The sequence below is a fragment of the Anser anser genome (genome assembly GCF_964211835.1).
Source record: "Anser anser genome assembly, chromosome: 4".
Taxonomy (NCBI): Eukaryota; Metazoa; Chordata; class Aves; order Anseriformes; family Anatidae; genus Anser; species Anser anser.
The window spans coordinates 4387368-4412375 of record NC_139724.1 but is presented as its reverse complement, the minus strand read 5'-3'; the positions used below and the strand labels follow the sequence as shown (position 1 = coordinate 4412375).

Genomic DNA, 25008 nt, shown 5'->3' with positions numbered 1-25008 from the left:
TGCTTTGATCAAAACAGAATTGAATCAACACAATTATGCAGATTTATTTATATATATATATATAATAGATTTAAAATGAAGACAGATGGACGGTTCAAAATGTAATGTTTATGTCAGTTGTTAGTATTTTTCTCTGTTGGGATGAAGCTTAGGTGCTGGAATAAGGAAACACATGGTGCTGTTTCATAGATGCTGCAGACATGGCACACAGGTTTTGTTCTTTGCTCCACCACAAGCTTTGTGTGTTACCTTTGGTAAGTCATTCCAGCTGCGGTGCTGTTTGTTTTCTCCTAATTTGGATGAAGTAGGTAGTTGTACTTCCCTGCCTGCAGCGGTTGTCTGAGGATCAGAGACAGAGATGCTCAATTAGACTGAGAAGAGACTTCTAATCAAATTATCTCTAAGTGCTCTAAAGATTAAAAACATGTTTCCTGCCTCTAACCATTCATCTTTTCCAAAAACATTTTAAAAAAAGGCTTTTGGCAGACTCGGTGCTTTGTGGTTGAGCCCCGACAGCCGTTGGGTGCGGGGATGAGCTGTCTGATAGCTGTGCCTGAGCACCCAGCAGCTGACGGCGAAACACCAGGAGGCACGAAGACACCGAGCGTTCGTCCTGTTTCCTCCTGAGGATGCAAACTGTGAGTGCAGATAAATGCCTCTAATAAAAATTCTGTCTCTCATTTGCGTTTTTCGAAGATTTTGAAGCGTCCAGGCTTGTCATCTGACTCCTGTTTCAGTGGAAGCCTGGCTGATTTTCCTTGCAAAGTAAGGAGGAGGAAGCAGATCGCTGCCTAACTGCATGGGCTGTAAAAGCATGCAGCAGTGGAGGAGTTTGTACAGCGTAGCTGCCCGGCCGCAGTGTCTGCAGGCAGGTGGTTGAAACTTACTGGTTTTGTTTTCCAAGGGCACTGTCATGGGAACGGTTGTGTAGGTTAAATACACACTGCTGCTGTCGAAGTAGAAACCCAGCAGCTGAGGTCGGTTGTTTCCTGTCTGAGTTCTTACATACAAATTAACTTTTTAGATGGAGGAAGTTAGAGGAAACTCTGCTGTTTTACTCTTCTGCTTGGCTCGGTGTGGAAGCTCTTCCTTTCGCACTCTTGGGAGAAGAGGAATGGGATGTGGAAACGGTCTTGCTGGGAGCCAGGTGAAGCTGTGTTATGAAAGAAAATGCAGACTGGAAAGAGGACAGCTTGGAGAAATATACGAAACATCTGTGAGCAGGACATCACCCTTCTGTGCAGGAAGGACAAGGATGTTGTCTTTGTCTGCCACTATGCAGTGTCCATCTCAAAAAAAGCTGCTGAATACTTTTCTTGTCCCATTGCAGTAGCTTTAATTTCCTTTCTGTCCTATTAATGCTTGTTCTGTGCTGTTCTTTGTAGAATAAAATGAAAACCAATGAAAGCAGCAAAAGGTAGAGTGTTTGGGGAGAAAGCGCAGGTTCTGAGGAATTAGATGCATCTTGGGAGAAAGGAGCACGCTGTCGGTGTTCCCTGTGGCTTGCAGGTTGTGGTTGGCTTTGCTGTGCTCAGGTGTTACTCAAGTTTCTGGATCTGTGCATGTTCCAGCCCTCTAAATCAGTGTCTGCAAATCTTCATTTGAGCCTTTTGGATATTTGGTCTGAGCCTTCTAGAAACTGGTATGTAGTCAGCTAGGTCAGAGACTCTCCTTTTAGGAAAAAGGCTGTTTTTTCCTTTCAGAGGACACTTGACTTCTACTTATTTTTTGCGTCTGTTTTTCTTTTCTGATCTGATTTAAGATACACAGGTTCCCGTAGGTGACTTCTTCAAGATTCAAGGAAATGCTTTCGAGCACCTAAGGCTGGCTGGGCAAGCTGCAGGAGTAGTGGGGCTGTAGAGCGGCCCTCCCAACAGAGATTCCTCGAACCCTTTCTGTCCTTCTCCTGCTGGATCTGTCCCTCTGTGCTCCACGAAGCTCCTGCAGCAACGTTGTTTATCCTTGTTACGGAAGGTCTGCCCGCTCTGGGTTGCTCTCAGTAGTCAAATCTTGAGTCTGCAAACAAACAAAGCCGCCTTAATTGGGAGTTAATTTTTGTTTATGTCTCAGACACAGGAGAAATGCAGGCTGTACCTAATTGCTGTAATATTGAGATGGTAATAGTAAAGTACAGACGAGATCTTAGGGGTGATTAAAAGGCAAATTGGGGGTCAGGGAGGGGTGTCGCCACGGGCACAGTGGCAGTGGCGTTGGATGTGAGATTGAGGCACGTGGTAGTGTGGTGCTGGTCCCATCTGCCCTGCTGAGCCCCACTCCTGTAGGGTTAAACAGTAAGGAAAGCACAAACGTGTGTGTAAAGGTGTGCAAAGTAACTATTAAAAATCATGTGGACGTTCTTAAGAGGAATCAGGTACTTCATGGTTTTGTCAATGTTTGCTCTTACAAATTAGGTAAATGAACTTGAATCCCTCCCAGATTCACGTGTCCAAATCAGAAGCGTGTGCGACTCGCACTGTGCAGTTAATGCCGTTGAATTTAATGTTTTAATTATGATACTGGAACGAACATAGCACATCAACCACAACTTAAACAACATCAATACGTAACTGCGTCTGGCAAGAATAAATATCTGACATCTTTGATGCCAGCTGTACAGAACGTGAGGCAGAAGCCAAACAGATGAATTTGAGCTGGAAGATTAATAGTTTTGCAATGAATTTGCTGCTTAAGAAATTGCCTTTCAGCCAAAAGCACTAGGCCATCTTTCTGTCCGGGCACAGGCAGTGTGCTGGGCATTTGAAACCACAGGTTAGAGCCTGTCTTCTAGTGTCTGTTTATATGGAAGTAAAATTGTCGTGTTTATGTTATGATGTGAAGCAAGCCTTACTAGCCAGAGGTTTTTTTGTTTCCAATTATCTCGTAGGCAGTGAGAAGGACTATCTGTTTTGCTCAGTGCAGAGAAACAGAACAGATGGCAAACAGAAATGTTTGTAATTCTGTGTTTCGATTGTTTTCTCCTGTTGCCGTCTTGTTTGTTACTATTTGGCCGCTTTGGTCAGGTGGATTTGGGTGAGTTTTGGGGTACCTGATGGATCTCTCCTCTGTTCAGCATGCTGGTGGGAGTGTGACAGACATCTTTTAAAGGAAAAAAAAAAATCTTTAGCCTGCTGAGGCTGTTTGGGAGCTTCACGAAGGAGGTCTCGATGTTTGCGTTCCTGTCTGGTACGAATACCGAGTTGCCTTTGTCTCTTGATGCTACAAGTCATCTCTTGATAATGCCTATTATGATTATTCTCACGTACCAAAACTCCCATGTAAAGCTACTGGAAATGCAGGAGGAAGGAGCAAGAAATACTAGCACAGTGGAGAAGGTGGCTGGTGAAGAAGTGTGGGGCTTCAGCATCTCTTTCTGACGGGTGAGGACTGGCAGCCCCTGGGGCCGCTGCTCGCCTCCCTGCCCGGGGAGCCGAGGCAGTGTGTGAGCTTTTCCCCTTGCTGTTTGGATGCTGTTCTGGGAGGTGAGCCTGGAAGGCAAGCAGTAAGGTTCTGCAAACAATGAACACGCTTGGTTGGCAGCAAAACAGAGATGGATCATGTTGAATAAACCCAAAATAATGTTACCATTCCTTACCAGAATAAAATCTCGAAGTGAATTGGGAGTTGGCTGAGCCCAGTCCACGTGGTTTTCAGGGTTTCATTTACCTGCCAGTTAATGTGAAACTCTGGCTGAAAAGGGTTCTTTGATTTGCTGCTTTAATCCTCTAGAGATAACGCTTAGTGTTCGACGTAGCCTGTCTTTCCATGGAAGAAAAAGTTGAGTCCCTTAAAGTCAGTAATAGTTTTACTTCTGACTCCACTTCGCCTGCATGTGAAACATGATGAACTGCGAAACAAAAGCGAGCTCTGTTTTAAAATGATGCTAAAGACTTTCTACTGATTGCTGGGGAACCGCCTGCAGCTGTCGGCTTAGGATTTCAAAACAGAAAGGCAGGGAAGTCAGTTACTCACTGTTTGACAAAGGCTGGGTTCCGCCTGGTATGCAGTTTTGTAAGGAAACAGGTAATCATTCACGCCATAATGGAGGCATGAAATAGCAGGCTGGCTTGACCAAGAGGAGAAGAAAATAAGCAGTTTTCTCCTGATTGCAGGGAAGCCGTAAGCACCGATTATGTTTGTGCTGTTTGAAATCTTCTGCTATTATCTCTATTGCATTTCGTCTGTGATTTATATTCTTGGAGCCGATTCTCCTTGTAAAATTCACTTGAAAAATTGTCTTCCTCCTTTCTGTAGAAGGAGTCTGCAAAAGATAGTATAATCCGTTTAAAATCTTGACATTTGACAAACCTGAGGTAGGAACCAATAAAGCCTAATGGAGCTACTGATACGCTGATTGGTAATAGCTACTAAATTGTACTTATCGTATTCATAAATAAGATGTCAGTGAAGTGAGAATACAAAAGTAACTGAATTCAGTGCTGCCATGTGTTTCACGGGGCTGTGAAGAGCTCTTGCCCACTGGTGTGTCTTGCTGCGTTATGCAGCACGTCAGGCAGGATCGATCCCACTGGTCCACTCTATCCCACGTGTCTCTGGTGTGTTTTTTGGTCTGTACTGATGCTGTTTTGATTGTCTCGTTGTTTTTAATAACAGCCAGGATAGGAGGGGGGAAAAAAAACCACCAACGCCTGAAGTTTTTTGTCTTCTCCTTTCCATACGATGCAGCTATCAAGGTAAAGTTCCAACAGGCGGTGATGCTCTGGTCTAAGTATGTCCAGTGCTAAACGGGGCAAGAATTCAGGGAGTTTCTTGTACAATAGCCAGCACTGACAAAACTTCCCCCTGGACTCTAGTGTTGTTTCAGTGGCAGAGGGGTGTGTGCGTGTGTGTTTTGGTGGTGTGCGTGTTTTTTGCACGTGAGACGTGGACACCGGATCGCGACCCGCTGGCATGCGATGCGGAGCACTGGGGAAGGAGCACACTCAGGCCTCCCCCAAACGAGTAAATTTTGGTGGAAACAGGGGTCCCTGCCTTTTGATGTTCCTTATTTGGTTGCTCAGGAGGTAACTCAGCTGAAATAGTGTTGAGGCAGCTTAAATAAGGTTATGTGCTCGGTTGCATTGGGAAGCATGCAAACGATGCTAATGCGTTGCGATGCGTCGCATGCAATTCTTTCTAATAAAAAGCTGGGAAAATAAAAGCTCATAACAGAGCTCTTTGCCATCCTCATGTGTGTAATGCTCTGCTGTTTGGCTGATCGAATCAGGCATTTGATTATATTCAGTTTTTATTACTGCAAAGGCTCGAATTAAGCTTTCAGTGTGGTTGTTTACATGAACTTCAATTCACGTATATCCTATATAGCACGTTTGGGTGCTAGCTCAACAAATTAATTTGGCTGCTTGTTGCCTGTTGAGCTTTCAACCTTCAATAAAAAGTAAGCTTTACTTGTGGCATTTCGAACGGGGGAGAATTAATTCAGATAACGTTAGTGGTGCTCTGCCACTCAGCCACAGCGAGAGGTACCCGTGGGTCTCATGTGAATTCACCGATGCGGTGTTTGCCATAGGTATTTATGCCCAGAGCTTTCATTGTCTGGCAGCCCCCCTGTTCTCCTCAGCTAGCCGTTAGTGCATTGGGTACGTTATCTGCTTTATCCTTTTGGAAGCGTAAATCTCAAACATCTTCGAAGAGTATTATTACCAAAAGGCTGAAGGTGGCTCATTGCTTCTCAGAGGAGACGGCTGGCGGAGGAGAAGGGGAGGGAAAAAAAAAAGAAAAAGAAGAAACAGGATTGTCGTCTTGCATGTTTTCCATACACTTTCTTACATGCAAACATTTCTGCTCTCCTATGAAGCTGAATATACGTATCCAGTATAAGTCATCCAGATTTGACATCTCCATTAATGACCTGTAGCACAAAACCAGATTGGTTTTTCTAGAGAAAATTCTTAAAATACCTTACTCTTTAGAGTAACGTTGAGGATATTCGTTTTTTTCTAGATAGGTACCTTCTGAGATTAAAGAAGGGGGTTTAGAAGTGGACATCAATCCAACTTGGAGGAGGACATAACACTTAGTCACACCGATATAAAAGCCTGATGCACAAACATATGCTTCTGTCTTCATTTCTCGTCCCATGCAGTAATGAAGCAAACGCTTTAGGTGATGGATGTAGCCCAGATCCCTCCAAGTGTCCATGTGGAAATCTCAAGGCCTGATTGCTGCAGCTAACTCTGCTAGGTGGAAATCCACGAGCTGTCTCCTTCAGCCTCCGGCAGTTCTCCTGATCTCCACAACAACCTCAGTGAGCTGCTGTTTTCTGAGAGAGGGCTTCTCCACCACGGCCGAGTGCCTTTTCAGTTGCTGGTTTGTGTTGCTGTAATGTCTGTGGGTGGCTGGAAAAGCTTGTAAGCCTCAGCAGGAGCCGGACCTTTCCCTGTGGAGCTTGTTCCGTGAAGGGTGAGGAGCAACATGGGTCTTGGAGCAGTTGGCCTTTGGTGGCATGCAGCACGGGACCTGAGCCCACCCGTAGCTACCTGGTGTGCTGAGAAAGGGAAGGAGGTGGAGGCGATTTGTCACGAGCTGGGAAAATAACAAACAGCAAGGAAAGGTCGTCATTAAAACGTGGCCCGTGGGGTGAAGGAGGAGGAACCTGTGAGTTCACATTAGGTCTGGTGCTTCTGGTAACCTGTTGCTGGTAGGTGTTTGGAAAAGAATTTAGAAATAAAGAAAAAAAAAAGGCACAAAAAGGGAAGTGCCTGGTGCACCGTGCAGTCTCTTGGTGGGATTTGCTCTCCCCTCAGCAGCACACGTGCCTGGGAAGCCGTGCGTCCCCTGCCTGCCGAACGGAGCCCCCTCCTCACGCCGAAGCCTTCACACCACCGCAGTGAGCCTCCAGCGGGAAGCGGGGGAAGAAATGCCTTGAAGTTCTTCTAAATACAAATTAATTGCTGTTTGAAGGATGCTGTGTAAACGCAGTAAGGTGGAGCAGCTCACGCTTGCTCCTCAGCAGCGTTGCTCCTCCCCGTTATTTGGTAGCACCGAACGGCAAGCTTGCTGCCAGCAGTAAGCAGATGTTAAGTGTTGCTTTTGAGTAACCTCCCTGTAAGCGCATTTAATTTATAATTAACAGCTCTAATGTGCAAACGTTACGTGCGTCCTAGTAGGAGGGATGCAGACTGTTGGATCTTTGAGCACTTGTTAAATATTGATGACTGAGTGGCTGGTGGCCGTGCAGTTAACTGATTTCCTGTCGTAGCAGAGGCTTGCTTAGAGCAGGCAGACATACAGCCTGATGATGTCTTGTTCCTTTACAAACCACAATGCCGCAGCAGAAGGAAAACCCAGATGGTCCGTAACTCCAGGTGATAGTCCCAGCCTGAAGCAGGGCGTTAAGGAATGGGGTTTTCCCCTCTCCTCCTGTCGGCGGAGTTTGTAAAGCTTTGAGCTGCCCCCAGTGAGCTGAGAAATTTCACCTGGAAAATATTCCATCACATGGAAATTCAGAAATTTAGATATATCATAACTGCCTCGTTTAGGAAGACTGAAATACAGTGAAGATGCTTTAGGTTCCTTCAGAGGAAGGAGTTTTTGCAGCTTCTGAGGTGACCTGTACTGTACATACTCCTTCAGATCAAAGCTGACAAAAAGGAGAAATGGGGTCCCTATCTTTTAGGGACGAGGTATAACTTTAAATTCAGCTCGTATACTTTTCCACTTTATAGTCATTAGCTTTGTTAGTCATTAGCATTAGCAAATGGTTTAGTTAGCGTATCTAAAATGAAGGTTGTCCTTGTGTGTTAGTGTTCTAAGGATGATTTTTTTTGCTCTTATCAAGAGAAAGTGGATGCAATGTGCCCAACGTGAGTTGTGGTTTGTTGTGTAGGACGGGCTGTAACCATCACAAGCTGACGCAGAGCACTCTGCTGGATTTATTTACCTTATTTTAGGGCTCGTTTTAGCGATGCTTCCACTCAAATGGGGACACCTCTGGAGGCAAAACTGGGCTTGAACTGCCAGCTTCAATTGGTGAGTTAGGCAGGTGAGAGGATTTACCGGAGATGGCTTAGAGGAAAGTTGCCTGCATAAAGCAGACTTTATTTGGTGTTGCACCAGGGAGCCTGCTGGCCGCAGCGGCCCAGTTCCTCCGTGGCAGCTTCGTGGAGGTGTATGGAGCTGGGTAAGAGATGCTGCCTTACCGTCGTTGCATTAGAGCATCTGGGGATAATCTGTTTGCATTGGAAGAACGACATCTGACAGATGCCGATGCTTTGGTGGGCCTGGGGAGAAGGGCGGGAGCTTTCGGCTGCTGCTTTCCCTGCCTTTTGCACCAGCCCTTCAAGTAAATGTCCTGAGTGAATTCATAGAGGAAGAGGAAGCCGAGCAGCTCCTAATTGCCTGGAGTTCAAAGGCTCTGGGGTGAAAAGCGAGCAGCTAGCATGCAGATTTGCTTACCCCCCCCGAGGGCACGGCGGGTGCATCCGAACACACCATGCAGGGCATACGGGGGCTTTGATCTTCTCTTACTGGGTTTAATTGTTTTTCTTAGAATAATAAGCTTTAGAAAAAGCCTATGGAGATCTCTACTGCAAATGTTTCTTTGTTCTCCTTGCCTGCTCTGCAGAAAGGCTACGAACGTGCAGGCTTCTCGTCCAGTCAAGACTTTGAAGGGTGGACAGGTGTCAGCAGCGTGGAAGCTGGCAGCATCAGCAAAGCCACAGCCTTTTGATGTGTTTAGGTGAAAAGTCTTCTTCCATCACCATTCCAGAAGCTGAGACTTCCACAAGAAAGATAGAAAAGGAAGCAAAAGTGTCTTTTCTTGACATCTGGCAACACTTTGGCATGTCTCTTGGGGCACTGGCAAGGTTGGAAACCTCTGTCCACGAATATTTGATAGTGGTAGGTCCTTAGACAGAAGTCCTCAAGTGCCAGGAGATGCTCATCAGGACCTTTGCTGAACTCTTGGGTCAGTGTGGCCTCAACAAGCACGGCTGCGCTTCTTTCATCCCAGAAATGGAAGTGGATTTTCTGGGTGTCTCTGCTCTAGCAGCAACCTTTATTTGGCGGTCTCCCTTCTGGCAGGACTGTTTTTGAAGCTCATTCTCCCAGCAGAGCTCTTTTCTGAGAAGACAAACAGGTCATCTACTCAGATGAGTTTCATAGTTTGATGGTTCTTCTTTGCTTTGTTTTGGTCTAATGCTTATGTAGACCTCTGAGGAGTTGTCCTCCCAGGTAAAGTGGTTCTGTAGCTGGGGTGCTGGTGCTGAACCCAGCTTGTTGCTGCTGTTCTCTGAATAAAGGCTGGAAGCTCGTGACCCTACTGGTCACTGGTGTGCTTGTAGTGGCCCCTTGAATCTTGTTGCTTACAGGTTATTACCATTGTGGCTTTTGTCTCTTTTTTTTTTTTTTAAATATCTGTATATTTTTTTCCTGCTGCCAGGATCTAATAAATGGCAGCTTTACAGTTCCTGACAAAACTTGTTGAAGTTTCTTGTAAGTTATATTCTTAAGTTCTCTGGTTTCTGGCTGTGGATGTTCTTATAGTGGCTGCCTTAGACATTTTTTTGATGTTGCCCATCAGAAGCTATGGGAAGGAGAATGATTAGCCTTCTGCTTACTTGCCTTATTATGCCATTGTTTTCTCTGGTTAATTTTTAACAAGATTAAAAAGTATATTAAGCACTCCCTGCAAGTAGTTTGAGCATCCACAGTGCAGTAACAGAATACAAAGCTGGAATATAAACTAACCACTGAGTTCCTTTGGGGAATTACTCTACAGTTGTCTGTTATGAAGGATGTAAATCTTTGTACATGCATATTAATACCGACCACTGACAGAGAAGGGCTTTTGATTTGCTCTAATCTGTCAGTTCTTCCATCCCTGCCTATTTTTCTTCAACTAATCAAAAGAAAATTGTAGTTTCCCATTGGAAAGCTACCTATTTACAGCTGCCTGCCCTAAGTCTTTGGGCTCATCTAACTGCAGACCTTTAAAAAAAAATAGATGAAGGAACAGAGGTATGGATGTTTGTTATAAAGACATCTTTTTATGGTCTGTTGTTTTTAAATAACTATATGGACAGGTCATTCCTGGAAACGTTGCCGCAGGCTGTGTGCTGCTTGGCTGCCTGCTGGGCTCAGCGTGGCCGTGGCTGCATCCGCGGGATTTTAACAGGAGCACAAGTTTAACTGATGGGAAACGCTCTTCAAAAGGTAACTAAGTAAAATGTAGCTGCTGACATGTAAGAAGAGTGCAATGAATTATTTTTACGAATGGAAAGGTGAGCAATGGTTGCCGCTTGGGTTTATTGGCGTGTCAAGATTCCCCGTGGTTTGTGGTCAAACCCTGGGGAGGTCCAAGAGGTTACAAAACAGGAACACATGAAGGGAACAGGTCGTGTCCACAGCGGGGAAGAGGTGAAGTCTGCTAGAGAGGTGGGGAACAGAGGTGTTGTCAAGCAGTGCCCGAAGGCATTGAGCTGTGAGGCATTGGAAGTCTGCACAGCGAAAGTAAAGAGCCTGGGAATACAGTGCTTAAACAACTCAGAAGTTCATCTTTTAGGTATATATAACACCCCCCTGCTTTTTATTGTTTGGGGATGGGTATGGTTAGTTGTATGCTAAATAGAAGAGTCCATTCTAAATGGAAGTGCTAAAGAGCAGCTCTCTTTTCTGAATTACTTCCTTTTTTTTTTTTTTTTTCCTGTGTGCTACAACCTGTCCAGTGCCTTCAATCCCAAAAGCCCTTTAAGAGAAAAACGAGAGTTGGCTAAAACTCTGGTAAACCTCTAAGTGTATAAATCTGACTCCACATCCTTCTGTTACTTCTCTTCTCTTATCTCGTTTCAGCTGAAATATAAACAAGCTTTTTCCTGGCTGGCAATTTGAAGAATTACTGTTTCTCCTAGAGATGAGTTGGAGCACTTTTTTGGAGGGAGATACGGAAACAGCTGTGTGCATTAAGATACTCTCTTTGTAGGATCTTTGTAGGAAGAGATGCAGCAAGCCCACTTTTCTTATCTCACGGGATCTATTATAAGCATATTTTTGAAAGCAAAGTCCCTCTTGGTACCCTTAAATATTGCAGCATTTCCCAGGCCAGGATTTCTGAAAGCATGGCAGCAGAGCAGAGATGCATTATGCGGGACAAATGACAAATCCTGTCTGTGCTGACAAATTAATCTTCGGACCTGGAGTGGTGTTGGAGAACAGATGGCACAGCTCTCGGATGTAGGCTTGCTTTCACTTTTGGTGAAGCACAAATACATTTTCACGCTGTAATCCCTCCCTCTCAAAACCTCACCCCTTTAGGATCTGCAGACTTCCTTCTAGCTGTTGGATCCTGTCTCCCGTCCTGAAAGTGAAGCAGGTTGGGAAGAACTGCAGCTTTCGGGCAACCGGGCTCGATCGCAACTGGATAAAGATGCGAGACTTCTGGTGCCTTGGACTTGGGAAGGCTTTTAGATCTGCTTCCCAGTGTAGGAAGGGAAGAGAAAGAAGGTTTGATGAAATAGCAAGAGGAAATACTGGGTGGTTCTTTGTGTTCCTCCTAATAATACGTTTTCCTTGTATAGTTGTCTCACTTCAAGGCCCATCCTTAAGCTTGTTGGAAGTCATCTCCCTCTGAAAAGTGAGGGCCAGCTGCATTGCCATTCCTTCTTCAAGATCACCGGGACATATTTACACTGAAATTACTGCTTTGCTGCAAGAGGCCTCTGGGTTACTTTTTCAAACTTGGATTTGCCCCGAGGAAGGGCTTAAAAATACTCTGGGGCTTTGGAATGAGCTGCAGGGTCGAGATGCACGTGTTGTAGTGCAGTCCCCACAGAGCCACGTGGATCATCTGGCAGGAGGTGTGGTAGGCCCCTGGTAAGGCAGGAAGGCTGAGTCAGGGGAAAATAAGGATATTTGTCATCGTTTTTATTTATTTTTTTTTTAAATTTAGGAAGGAGAAGTACATCCTGAATACTCCCACGTGTCAGAAGTGTCATCCCAGGGTGAAATGCAGCCTAGCACAGCACGGTTAGCCCAGAATCTGTGCTGTCTCCTGCGGGGGGTTGTGTTTGGCCTGAAGCCTTCCAGAGGACGCAGCTGAATCTCAGCAACATGCCTTGGAGCTGCCGTTTGTGCTGAAGCCGTTGTTGCACGATGAGCTATGACCAGTAGAGAAGCAATGTAAGCAAGGGGGCAAATTACTGAAAAGTTGAAGAGAGGGAGGGAGAAGGTGTTTTTGCAGCTCAAACGAGCACTTGCAAAATGATGGTAGGTGGCTGCTAGGGCTCCTGATACCTTGTTTTCCTGCTTGTGTGCTTGCTTATAAGCACGGCACAGAAATCTAGCAGTCAATATCTCCAAAACAGGCCGTGGTGACTCATTTTAAAAAGGGAAATACATTCTGTGCAGTTATCGCAAACCCGGGCTGAATACAGATTCATTGTTTGGTAATCGCGGTTGTTCGAGATCTGCCAGCCCAGTGGACTGCGACAGCACCTGCTTTTTTCCTCCTTTCACTTGGTTTTTAACCTTTCTGGAATGTCTGGAGATAGCTTGATCTCGAATGGCAGATTGTTACTCCGTGATGAATTAATTGCTCAGTTTGTTTCTCTTAGAGTCAGGCTGGAGCCGACACCATTCAATACGCAGAGACCTTCTGGGTGTCTTTATTAGAGATGAAGAAAAAAATATATATGCAAGACAGTACAGAAGATAAAAGCAGCTATCTGTAGCATGTCTCTCCACTGAACAGTGGCTAACATGGCTTTTTTCCCCTCCTGATAAAACAAGGAGGCAGCATCTGGAGCGGTGCCTTCCCTGTGTTCCCCATCGAGTCCTACCTTGCCCCTTCTGGTGGCGCTTGGAGGCCCCAGGGCTCATCCTCAGGCATTGCAGCTGGTGATTTCCCCCAGGATTTTTACCTCCTCTCCTGCCCAGGGAAAAAGTGTAGCGCTGGGTTGCTGTTGGAAGGCTTGCTGCAAGATAGGTTTTAATTACTGTGTGTTTTAATGCAGCGTAATTAAAATAAAGGGTGGAAAGCTGACGCTTAGTGGAGCAGTGTGTTGTGTTAATGTGCTTTTCTTTCATATCATTGCCTTAGAGAGCAGGAAATGGGAACATGGGAGACCATAGCATTGACAGTAGCAGGCTGTGGCACTAATTTTTCTGTAAAGGCTGCTTGTGAGTTTTCCTTGAGGCACTGCCGAGCCCACCTCATGCTACAAGAACAGGAATTGCCTGGCTGCAACGAGCAGCTTCGGGCAGCTGAGAGAGGACCTGAGCCTTCTGGGAGTAGTACCCCATTTTTGCTGTTGAAATAACAAAAGTGCCCTATCTTCTCAGGTTTATACAAGCAAAGAAAACAGATTTAAATACGTAGTTGTTGGTTGGCTGCGTTTTGATTCAGAGTGTTTCATAATCTTTTGGCAAGGCAAACCAAAATGGAATAAATCAAATGGTGTTCTCAGAAAGTCCACGGGGTGATTTTTTTTTTTTTTGTAGAATTCCTTATGCAAGGTAGCTTTTTCATGAGAAAAGTGCTCTTTTTGTTCTTGCTTTCCCTGCCTGCGTTGCAGTTTTCCACAGAGCAGAAGTTATGGTTTGGGTTTGCATTTGCAGTGCTGAGAGAGATCGGAGGCTTTCATGCTCCCTCCTATAGGGAGGGTGATATTAGCTCCTTACATAAAACTGGTCACGCAGAAATTTGAGCTTAAGTTTGCAGCAGCAGTCACCCAGCCTCGTAAAAGATTGCTCACCGGATCAGTTAATTTCAGAAAATACGATGTAGGTAGGTTCGGTGGTTTGCCACTCTCAAAAGTGGTGGGTTTTGCTTGTATGTTTGATTGAAATTACGCGTTTGTTAGTTTGTTTTCATAAAATAAAAGCAATATTGCTGTTCTCATCTCTCCCCCACCCTGTTTCTGGCTGCTTGGCTCGTTCGTGCTGCTGCACTAGTGCCTGAAGCTGTGCTGTGACCCAGTCACCGAAGTGCCACTGCTGAGGTCGGGGAGGCGGCGTGCCTGCTCTGAGAGACAGGAGGTACCCTTAGGGACCTAAGCCCTTTGGAACCTAAGGAGACCCTTAGGAATGGAAATATTTCCTTAAACTCTGTACGTATTTTCCATTGTGCACCAGCTGGTGTTTCCACGCTGACTACATTGGGTTGCTCCAATCGGTTACCATGCCGTGTGTTAATTTTGTGGTGGCTTCTGCTGGCAGGGTCCTACCCTCAACTCGTGCCATTGTGCCGTGGCCGAGCACTGCTGCCAGGCGTCCTGTGTGAGGTGAGGACAAAAACCCCTGAACAAACCCCTGAATGCTGCTTACAAGCCCCTGGCCAGATTTCAGCACATGGCTGTGACTGCACTGTGGCTGCTTGTAGCCAGACGTCCTGCCAGGTGCGTGCGTTTCTGTTGCAGAAAGGCTTAAAAACATCTCTCTTTAGCCTTTCTGTGGCTAGGTGAGCTCTCACATGTAAGAGAGTTAGCAAGATCGTTCTTACGGGATCTCAAGGCTGTGATGCAGCCAGCTCGCGGCACGGCTGTTCCAGCTGTCAGCAGTGCTCGTGCAGGCGGTCGTGCCTTGGTCCTGCAGCGCAAAGCCCTCCCTTCAGCTGCGGTGATGGCTGCCTTCATTTCCTTGTCAGTGGCACAGCAGCTGCTGTTCCAAGCAGCGTGAAAAGGGCACGGCAATTCTGCTGTAGGGGACAAGCACATGATTTAATAACTTCGCTGAAACTGGAGATTTAAATCCGGAGGCCTAGGGAGAAGGTTAATTCAGCCCCTCGTGCTTCCCAGTTAATCCACCTAGTGCTTGCAGAGAAAAAGTTCATTACCGGGATCTCAGTTCAATTCTACTGGTCCATGGCTTTTGCTTTTCTTCACAAATTCTTTGCTGGTGGTTTTAATGGATAGTCTTCTGCATATAAAGATGCTTTCAATGGATCATGAGTGGTAAATGTTAAAGTCTAGGGAATAATAGGATTAAATACCTTAACAGATCTCATTTTGATAAACTGAATTGAACATATTAAATATTTTTAATTTAATACATTTATATTAGTTACTAAATATATTAAAATATACATTCATTGTTGAATGCATTGTTTCCTCCATAAACAAAATAGATGCCCAAATTCACAGCAAAATAAATGAATTAACCTTCAGATACAGGCAGGCTGCGGTTCAGTGTCTGGGGAGGGCTGGACAACAGGCATCTAGACTGTGATGGCAAAGTTGCATGTCAAGAGTCTGTGTTTTAAAAACAATCCCAAACCTGTAAATAACCCTTAGAAGAAACAAGTAACACACGTTTACAGTTGTATGGAAGGCTACTGAGTATTACCACGGGCTGTTATAACCTGCGTGCTTCAGGGTCTTCTGCGTAAAACAGATCAAATTCTGAACATCTTCTCCTTGCTGTTAGGCTGTAAGTTTCTAAATTTGTGTGTGTGTGTAATTGCCTCCCACAGATGGAGTCTGGTGGTAGGTAAGTATGTGTGTGCTCTGTTGCAGGGAAACTCTTCTGCTTGGGTGAGGAAATGACCAAATTACAGTGTGTATTGTAGCTTTTTGGCTTTCTTGGGCTGCTACCCCTTGTGTGTGTTTAATACTACTCGTGTCTAAGGTATTTTGCTATTTCATCTAGGTTTTTGACTGCCTTTGTTGCCTGAAGGTTGCATTACACAAATTTCTCAGTGTTGGACATCCCCAGAGTGGTTTAGTGTGGTTTAGTTTATTTATTCCTGAAAAGTGCTTGTTCCAGGTAGACACCCAGGGCAAAGTCAGTGTCTTTGGAATACACAATGCATGACAGATTCATTTATCACAGATAAACGTTGTCTTTGTCCTAATGGGACATTCATGTCCAAGCAGTCGAGCTTGTGATTCTTTAAAAGCAAATCACGTGAAGGCAACAGGCAGTTTCAGTGAAGAGACCTTCTTCACTTGTAGCTTGCCTTTCCTGCCTTCTCAAAGGGGTTTGGCCTGCAGATCCTGAAATGCTTTGGCCTTCAGACAAATGTGGTATATCATCCCTAAAGCTTCCCGGAGGAATGAGTGGTCCTGGTCATCTCTGCCCACTACTCCGGGGGTGTAGTGTAGAGGGGATGCTTCGTGTGTGCCTGCCAAGCTTTGGCAAGCTGCGTTGTCAGTGGCGTCTTTTAATGCCATGCATGTCAATGGCTAACTTCTGATAAATAGTATGTAATCATGAAGCAAAGGGGAGCGATCTTGGGCTGTAGTGGCTTTTATTTTATCCGATATAATTGAGTGCCATTCTGTTATTCGGCAGTAAGACTCCAGGTAAACGTCGTGCCCGCTTTTAGGACACGTTGCAGATGCCGGGGTGCTGCAGAACACCAGGTGGGCTGGGTGCTGCCTTTGCCGAGACCCCCCTTGCGCCCTAACCTTTCTGAAACGTGCTTCCTGTGTTTGTGCTGCAGGTGCAGCTCTGGAGGCAAACCGGGACCTGGGCGCGCCGGGAAGGAGCCCGCTACAGCACGCTGGTGCCATCTGATGGTAAGGCTCCTGGTGGGGTCTTCGGACAGCTTCCCCGGGACAAGGGTGCTTGTCTCCGTCTGCTAAGGAGAGAGATGCAAGCACGTATCTCACGAGGTTCGGTGGTGTGGCTTCTGCTGTGAGATGAAGTTAGTTGCTTGTCATACGTATGTTCCAGAAGACATCATAATGCGTGCATTAAGGAAATGTAGAATGTAATGCTTGGTTTTCTTTATTCATCCTGTACTTTAAAAACAACTTTTAAAGTTAAGCTGCAACTTACAATATTTTTTTTTCACTCCGTTTGTTGTTCTTCTCCCAGAAGTGACTATTAATTACAGGCATGGTCTTCCCGTGATAACTCTGACGTTGCCCACAAGAAGGGAACGCTGCCAGTTTGCTGTTAAACCAATGGTAGCGACAGTGGGGGCATTCCTGAAAGATGTACAGAGAGAAGATAAAGGAATTGTGAAAGCAGAAGTCTTTGCAACAGGTATCTTACATTCCTGTCTGTCTTCAGTTGATTTAAAAAGGAATTAATTCATTTTGTACTTCTCACTTGAAACGATTTCAGTCCTCCATCATGTTTAGCATCATTGCTTTTGGGATAGTTCCTGAATACTTCTGAGGTTTGCTGGTGTTTCAAATTCAGTATCTGAGTCTTTTTAGAAAGGCTGATTTAAAATGCAGAATTGGACATATTATAACTTCCCCAGTAGTTTCCTCTATTATTTTTTTTTTCTGGTAGCTTCTCTTTGTCCTGCTGTTTTTGAATAAATGAGTCTCTTCTGGTTTCCTTGGTATCTGTTTCTGTCCTTGTTCTCTGTGACTGTTCTGAAAGGCAACCAGTCTGGCTCCTAAATACGGTGTCTGCCAGTTGTTCCCTGTTCTCTGGAGCTGGAAGAATCTGTTTCCCCTAATGCAAATGTGAACTCCTATGTAAAATGTATTAGGAGCTAAGCAACCAGATAATGTGTGCAATGATAAAGGGCAGCTCTTTGAAACTCAGAGAGGTTTCATTAATCAGCTGGAGTACCGTATTTCGGGGCCCTTGGGTTGAAAAGAAAAGGCTATACTTACATGTTAGCATTGATATGATTTTTCTCCTTGTAGCATGTTGTTTATTCCATCGTCCCATTCATTCCGGTAATTTTCTTAAGCTCAGATTTTTCATGTGTTTTGCTTCATTGGTCTACTCATTGCTGAAAGGTAACATCCAGTTAGTTAAACTGGCTTTCCACTTTATTTCTGAGACAACTTGGTTTGTATTTTGATGGCACTCTGCAGTTTTTGCACAGCAATTCTGAAAAGCTGGGTAACTCCTGCACTAGGAGGGGACTTGATCTCAAACATACAACTGAAATGCAGCTCTCTTGGCTGAATCTGACACAACAGATGCCTGAATTTGGCTTCCCCTCATTTTCAGCGAATGCAAGTGGTTATTTCTGGGGAGGTGTGCAGCCCTTTAACTAAAAGCAGTTGTTTCCTCACACCCAGCTCCTCACCACCCTTCAAAAAAAGATGGTATATCCCTATTAAAAGATTTATTTTCCATCAGATAACACACAGAAGAAAGGATGGGGTCAGGGCAGGTTGTCCAAAGGTTCATAACTGTGTGCACTCTTAATGTGCCCTTTCTTCCTGGTTGATAGTTCAGGGAGCTGCAGGGACTGAAAATAGATCGATGCTTCTAGATTAGGAAGCCATGGATCTTGGAGAAGCTGTTTTGGTTGTCTTTGAAAGTTGACTTAGTAAAGCAGAAAAATATCACATAGAGCAAGGTATTTGCATTCTCTAGATCAATGGAGGTGTGATCTGTGTGGATCCCAGCGCGTGCGTGAGCTTCATGTATGCCAGAGCTTGTGCATGGTTTTGATTTTATGTTCTATCTGCTGGACAGCAAAGGTAGAAAATTCTCTTTAAAAAGATAATTTTCTGAGAGTGTCCTGTATTTTTCAGAAGGCACTGTGGCAAATCATCATTGTCAGCAGCTGGCCTTCCCCTTAACATGCAAGTTTTCACTGAAGATGATTCCTCAGGAGGTTGAGGCAGGGCTAACCAAGAACATGCAAACAGTCACCTCTCAGTACTGCTGTCTCTGCAGAAACATCCATGAAATAAGTGTCTGTGATTCAGTGATGAATCCCATCTTTCTGTGTTATGTCAGGAAAGCTCCACGTTAACTACTCATTCTGCTTCAGTGCGAACTTCAGTTGGTTGTGAAGCACAGTTCGGGCTGTTTTCACCTAGTTCGGGCTGTTTTCATCTGTTTAAACCCCCAGCTTTGGAGTAAAAACCCCGTCTGCTCTGATTAAAACTGTTTTGGTTCTCTACTCTGTATTTTCAAGTGACGGGTAATTGTAAAGGAGGAGATCAGCTTAGATGTTTAATTCATTAGGAAACTGATACTGTAAAGAGAAACTATTGGTCAAGTGTTCAGAGTTGAAACATTTATTACTAAAGAAAAATTATTAAGTTTTGATTTAATGCAGACACTTTTCTGTGTCATTTAGCCAGTAAATGAAGCCCAGCCTTAAATGAAAGCATTAGTGCTGTACTTGATGGCCCACTTTCGTTGTCAGCAGATCTGCAGAATTTCTGTAGACAAAAAATATCCTTTTGTCCACATTTGAACACCTGTGCTTAGGTGTAGGAATGCCCGTATGGAATTTTCTGAAACAAAACAAGCCCTCCTCCCCAAACTTTCCTGCTTTTCAGCTAATGAAAGGTTGGACAGGTTAATAAATGTGTGTTGTATCAGATCCAGAACAAAGAGCCTGTCTGGCATTTTTTTCCAAAGGATTTTTTTGCTTAAATGTCACTTTATAAATGTCACCTTAATTTACATGCAAATGAGGTTTCATGTTCTATTACACCGTTTAAAAGAAAAGGGGGGGGGGTGGCAGAATAAGTGGATGGGCACATTAACATTTCAGATTTTGGACTGAAAGCAATAGCCTTCCGGGTTTGCTTTCTTACCCACGTCAGGTGGGTCGGGGAGCCAGATGGTGCAGTAGCTCGTGGAGTTCAGCAGCCTCCATCTCAGCAGCTGGGGCCAGGGCGCAGAGTTACAGTGAACAAATAATTGAAAAAACAAACAAAATACAAACAAAAAAAGTCAACCAGGACAAGTTTTTGCATGCAAAAATCTTCATCGTATTTTGTAGCCTGATCATAATTCATCTCAAGAATAAAGCCTCTGTTTCCTGCTACTGTGCACCCCTCTGCAGGGGCAGGGGAAGATGCCACACGTAGGAAATGAAGACCAGGTCAAACAGGAATTGGGGAGCAGCTGGGCTCTGGCTTTTGAGCCCCGCATGCCACGGTGATGTGTCCAAGGCTTCTTTAGCCACCCGACCCCCCGGTGGTGCTGGTATCACTGGGTCGCTCTGGGACCTGCTGGGCTCAGGCCAGTGAGAGCTCCAGGGAGCCAGCGCTACGTTTTGCTGCTGCTGACTCCAGGAGGGCCTTTGCTGTCTCTTCAGCTCCTCGTGGGGTGCGACGTGTTCCCGTGCCTCTTAGCTGCGCTGAGCTGTGATAGGTACTGACATGAGCAGGTGAGAATAGCGGTAATGCACTAAAGAAAGGTGGTGGGTTTTGTTGCTTCAAACTTCAGGCCCCTTCAAACAGGGAAACAAAAAACTGGACAGAACAGATCCTTCAAATTTCAGCAGAGGTTTTGAATCCCCTCTGCCCTTTCTTGTTGAATGTCAGATAGGAAGGGATCCATTTCTCACATGGATGCAACTAGTTGTTCAAGACACCACAAGTCTACCAGTGTGTGAATTTTGCTAGGTCGGCTGCGCTGGGAGTGCCAGTATTAGTCACAATCATAACACAAGAGAATACAATATGCCTGCTCATATTAGGGACAATATCATTATATTTCTATCCATTTTTATATTCGCAGATCTGATTTTTACATTCAATGAGGCTTTTAAAAGTAAGCCCTGAGCCTCCTTTTCTAAAGGCTTGCTCAGATATGCATTATGAAATCTCTTATGAGAGACACTTTCTTCATTAATGACCGCTATGTTTTTATTATTATTTATTTTTATTATTATTATTATTTGTTGAGTGGGAGTTGCTTGGGGAAATAACTTTTTTTTTTTTGTTCAAAATTTCCTGCATGCTTCAGGTCCTTGGTTGTGTGTGTGTTTGTGTTTTGAAGGTCTGCAGCCAGATACTGTCTCCTTTATCCAAACAATGCAAATAGAGATGCTAATACTGAAGAGCATGGTGAAATTAAATGTGAGAAATGTGTGTAATACAGAGGGACAGTCGCATTGGGGTAAAGCACTGAAGACCACCTAGTGAAATAGTAGTAAAAGTAGTAGTAAAACCTAGTGACACAGAGAACTGTAAAGTCCGAATGCTACTTGTAGAGAAGGCATTAGGCACACACTCAGTATTAATGCGTTCCTCCTTACTGTTTAGTATCAGTTACTGAGTAATAATGGCAAACATTGATAAAAATCAGGTAAGGTTTAAGATTATTTTCAATTGGAATAGTTTATGGCTTAAATCTTTCATCCGCAGATGGTAGCAAGGTTTCTGATGCAACCTTGATGGAGGTCTTACTGAGGAATGACTTTAAGCTTCTTATCAACAGCACAGCATACAGTGTGTCACCTCCTGTAAAAGGTAAGAGCCATGCTTAATAACTCTGATTATCTCACTTCATCTAGTGAGAGTCGTGGGAAATCTGAGACAAGTGGAACCTCTCAGGAGAAAACAATTTCTCCGTGGTTTTGTACCGTTGGATGATCCTACTTTTGGGGTTGAGGTGGGGAGAGAGAATGGAGAGGGGTAGATTCTTGAAATGTTTCATATGACAAACACTTTCTCTTCAGATAAGCTGAGTAGTGAGCATGCTACTGAAATGGAAGATATCAAATCCTTGATTCACAGACTGTTCGTGGCTCTGCATTTAGAAGATCACCAGATCAGGAAGGAGAGAGAATTGCTACAGAAACTGGACCACCTGAAAGAACAGCTGATGCCTCTTGAACAGGTTGGAAGAAGAGGGTGGGGGGTTGTTTATTTATTTTTTTAAAATACAAAAGCATTTCCTCTTATCAAGAGTAAGTCCTGTGATAGAAGGAGATCAGCATGAAAGGCTAGGGTGTGTCTGCTGTGTTTGTCACGCAAACAAAGTCAATTCAAATTCAATTCAAATAATTTTCAGTTCAGTTCTTTTTCCCTCCTGCTTTGTGTGTTCCCTGGGTAGAAACCACAACACCTGGACACATGGCTAGCATTGGGATTGAGCATCCACTTTGCTGGCTGAGTTCTGAGTTCATTACAGAAAAAACAATAGTGAGATAAAAATCATCTGTGGTTTAGGATAGGGTTTTCTGTGTCAACAAGGCATCAAGGCAGATTGTGTGGACTAATGGTTGCTGTAATCCAAGAGGAGAAAGTATAAATGTTGATCTGAGGCAAGTTAAGGTAACCAAACTTGAGCAGAGGAAGCCAGAAAGAGCCTGACAGGATGGGCAAAAACTTTTCCTTGGCTTCAGACCTGCTGCGTGGGGACAGCCTCAGCATCAACCAGAGCTGCCTTGAATGATAAGTGGAAATCCAGCAGATGTAAATCTCTAGTAGGGGAGGGGAGATTTAACAGCAGCATCTGTTGGTGCACAGCAGTCAAGAGGTCTGGTTGCCCTTGGATTTCAGTCCTTTTCTTACTTGACAGGTTAAGTCAGTGAAAGGAGAGTACTGAAGAAGAATCCAGCCCAGCAGGAGTAAATATGGTGCAACTGACAAGCAGCTCCTCAACTACTGTTTGTTTGAACAGGGTCCCGTATTTCTTCTCCGTAGATGAAAGCCAAAATCATGGACAGAGCAGATGCAAAGACCTCCAGGCTTCTGTGGGTTGGTTTAGCTCTGATGTCAACACAAGGTGGAGCATTGGCATGGCTCACGTGGTGGGTCTACTCGTGGGACATCATGGAGCCGGTCACGTACTTCATCACTTATGGGAGTGCCATGGCTTTCTATGCCTACTTTGTTCTTACTAAACAGGTGAGTCCTCCTCCTGGAAATGTCTATTGTATTGTAAAGAAGAGTATTGTAAAGAAGAACTGATTCTGAAAATCATAATGTTTTGGGCTCTGATGAACACATAATTTGGTATGAAGCCTTGCCATCAGATGAGGGCTTGTTTGGTTTCTGATGGGACTGATACAACACGTTATCTGAAGTCAAGCCAGGTACTGTTACGTGTGCACTGCAGACCAGGTGCTGAGCAGAACTCCTACTGCCTGTAGGACTTCATAACCTAGGGAATGAGAAGTGATGAATGAAATCTACCTTTTATTTTAGATCTTGGTAGACCATTTTCAATAGTAAATGGCACCTGGCTCATTGCTGTAAAGGGAGAGCAGCTAGTAGTGCTGTGCCAGTTCATGAACAAAAAGCAAACAAACAAAAAAACCACAACAGATCTTAACTGAGCTGCACAATACAGGCAATCCTGTAAGACTTAGCTTCTTTTTCCTATTTTAGCTCTGTACTTTACTCCCAAAGTGGACATCTGGATGTCCGACTTTGTGATACAAAACTCTTTTGTTTACTAAAGAGTTATGTGGAAGAGTAACCACTGCTTCCTTCTATAATACCAATGGATCCATAGACCTCATGAGATGTCAGTTTCCTTTAGTGAAAAGGGGGGATGTGTCTATTCTTATGAACAGCTGGCTCTGAATTTTACTCCTTCTCACTGATTTGTAAGAAGGGCTGAGGTATTCCTACTTTACGTATATAGATATACATAAATCTCTAAATACAGAGATTACTACTTGGCTTTTTAGAACAGCTGTTGGCACCTTTTCTTGAGATGGAAAGTCTTGGAGAAATAACTGTTGAACTTTCTCTGCCTCCTTGGAAAGTCATATCCATTTACTCAGGTGGCTTCAGTCATGAAGATCAAGCTATGTCATTATTATGGTTGAGAATTCCTGTAGACGTGATAAAAATGATTTCTGCCATGTGTCTGAAAGGCCCTTAGGATCACACCTCTACATGTAGCTTCTTAACAGCGCACGTATTGTGTGTGCATCTGTGCACACATCTGTTGAACTAGATAAACCTTCCTGAAACAGGCTGAATTTTTCTGACCTCTACTTGTTTTTCTTGCTAACCTCTTATCCGTGCCCCTCTTTCTTCACCAGGATTACCTTTACCCTGATGTTAAGGACAGGCAGTTCCTCCACTACTTCTACCGGAAATCAAAAGCCAAGCATTTCAATGTGGAACAGTACAACAAACTAAAAGAAGACGTAGCAGAGGTATTTAAATACAGTCCTTAAATAATGTAGTAGCCTCTGGGTTAAGACTTCTTCAGTAAACTCTCAGCTAACAGAAATTGACCTCAGGGTTTGTTACATTCAGAGCAGCGCGTTGCTTATCAACCAGTTTGAGCTGTTTAACCATCCAGTGTTTGCCATTGACATATAGACTGCTTTAGTACATCATCGGTAAGGGAGACTGCATGAGTTAAATTTCAGACAGGTTAGTTTTTGAGCCCTGCACATCTGCTTTTTCCATACTTGACTATGTTGCATTCCCAGCAGTTCTAATAGAATAGCTGTGTTGCTTTCTGAGGCTTGCGGCGCTGATGAGGTAACACAATCTTCTCCCTTCCTTGGAAGGAGACATTCTTGCAGAGTTCAGCATTTGACAGCTTAATCATACTCCTTAGGTAAAAGATTTCCATCCGGTCTCCTGTATTGTAGAAAAGGTGGGGTGTGTGCTTGGGAGAAACAATGTGGTCTTCATGGGGAAAAAAAGAAAAGTAGCAGATCCTACTCCTCAATTCTTATTTTCCCATCCCATCTCTGACCCAGTGTTCAGCGTGTCATTAAAGAAAATTGAAACTACCCCTGATTTTAGTTCAAGACCTGTGGTTAAGGGTATTGTTTCATGAGTCAAAGCTGGCATAAGGTTAGATAGTCTAATACTTTTTCAACAGACTGCGAGTATGGCTTTTGTAATTGTAATTTCAGGAAAATAATCCTTTGGGGAGGGTGGGGGAAAGGTGGTGTAACAGGGCATACACTGCTCTCTGGAGATGGGCTGAATGACCTGTCTGTAAATGTTCAGCGTCCTCCATGTGATTCGTCTGGTTTCTTGCACAAGACCAATGTCTTCTTTCTCGTGCTGCAGGCAGAAGAATCCCTGAGGCGTCTACGCCAACCTCTGCACCTGAGACTTCCGATCCAGGAAATTACTAGCAAGGACTGACGTTGTTTTGGTATACATTAGAATTGTCCTTTCAAACCTGATGTGAACATTTAGTTACCCTATAGAAACTGGATATTTTTGACCACTATAGTTTTGAAAATTACAATAAATATCTATAAAAATGATTTGCTCAGTTGATGGCTTTGTTTTGTTTTCCGTTGTTTTTATTTGCTCTATGTTTTCAGTCCCTTAAGGAAGTTGCTGAAGCAACGTTCTTCAGATATTTGTCAAATCGCTTCAGTAAAATGGAGGTATTCTGCTTCCTGGTAAAAATGACAGGGATGTTTTTTAGAACGAGGGCTGTCTTTTT

At 44.2% G+C, this 25008-nt stretch overlaps 1 protein-coding gene and 1 long non-coding RNA gene across 6 annotated transcripts in view; both read left to right on the top strand.

Moving 5' to 3' along the window:
- The window catches only part of MCUB (mitochondrial calcium uniporter dominant negative subunit beta), a 39219-nt gene extending 14396 nt beyond the window's left edge, over window positions 1-24823 (top strand). The window contains exons 3-10 of one of the 5 annotated variants that reach the window (XM_083833967.1): window positions 6104-6265; window positions 16397-16472; window positions 16774-16944; window positions 20991-21095; window positions 21305-21465; window positions 22275-22478; window positions 23627-23743; window positions 24621-24823. In XM_083833967.1, the coding sequence (XP_083690093.1) occupies window positions 6158-6265; window positions 16397-16472; window positions 16774-16944; window positions 20991-21095; window positions 21305-21465; window positions 22275-22478; window positions 23627-23743; window positions 24621-24698 (1020 nt within the window). In that variant the 5' untranslated portion in view covers window positions 6104-6157 and the 3' untranslated portion in view covers window positions 24699-24823. Of the gene's footprint in view, window positions 1-614; window positions 639-1019; window positions 1217-6103; window positions 6266-16396; window positions 16473-16773; window positions 16945-20990; window positions 21096-21304; window positions 21466-22274; window positions 22479-23626; window positions 23744-24620 lie in introns of those variants that run through there. The other 4 variants (XM_083833968.1, XM_083833966.1, XM_083833965.1 and 1 more) reach the window with 4 other exon arrangements.
- Window positions 6427-16390, top strand: LOC310898640. Its single transcript, XR_014583505.1, has 3 exons — window positions 6427-12135; window positions 12570-13741; window positions 13909-16390. It is a non-coding gene; the product is annotated as an uncharacterized lncRNA (long non-coding RNA).
- Window positions 24824-25008: the final 185 nt, after the last annotated feature.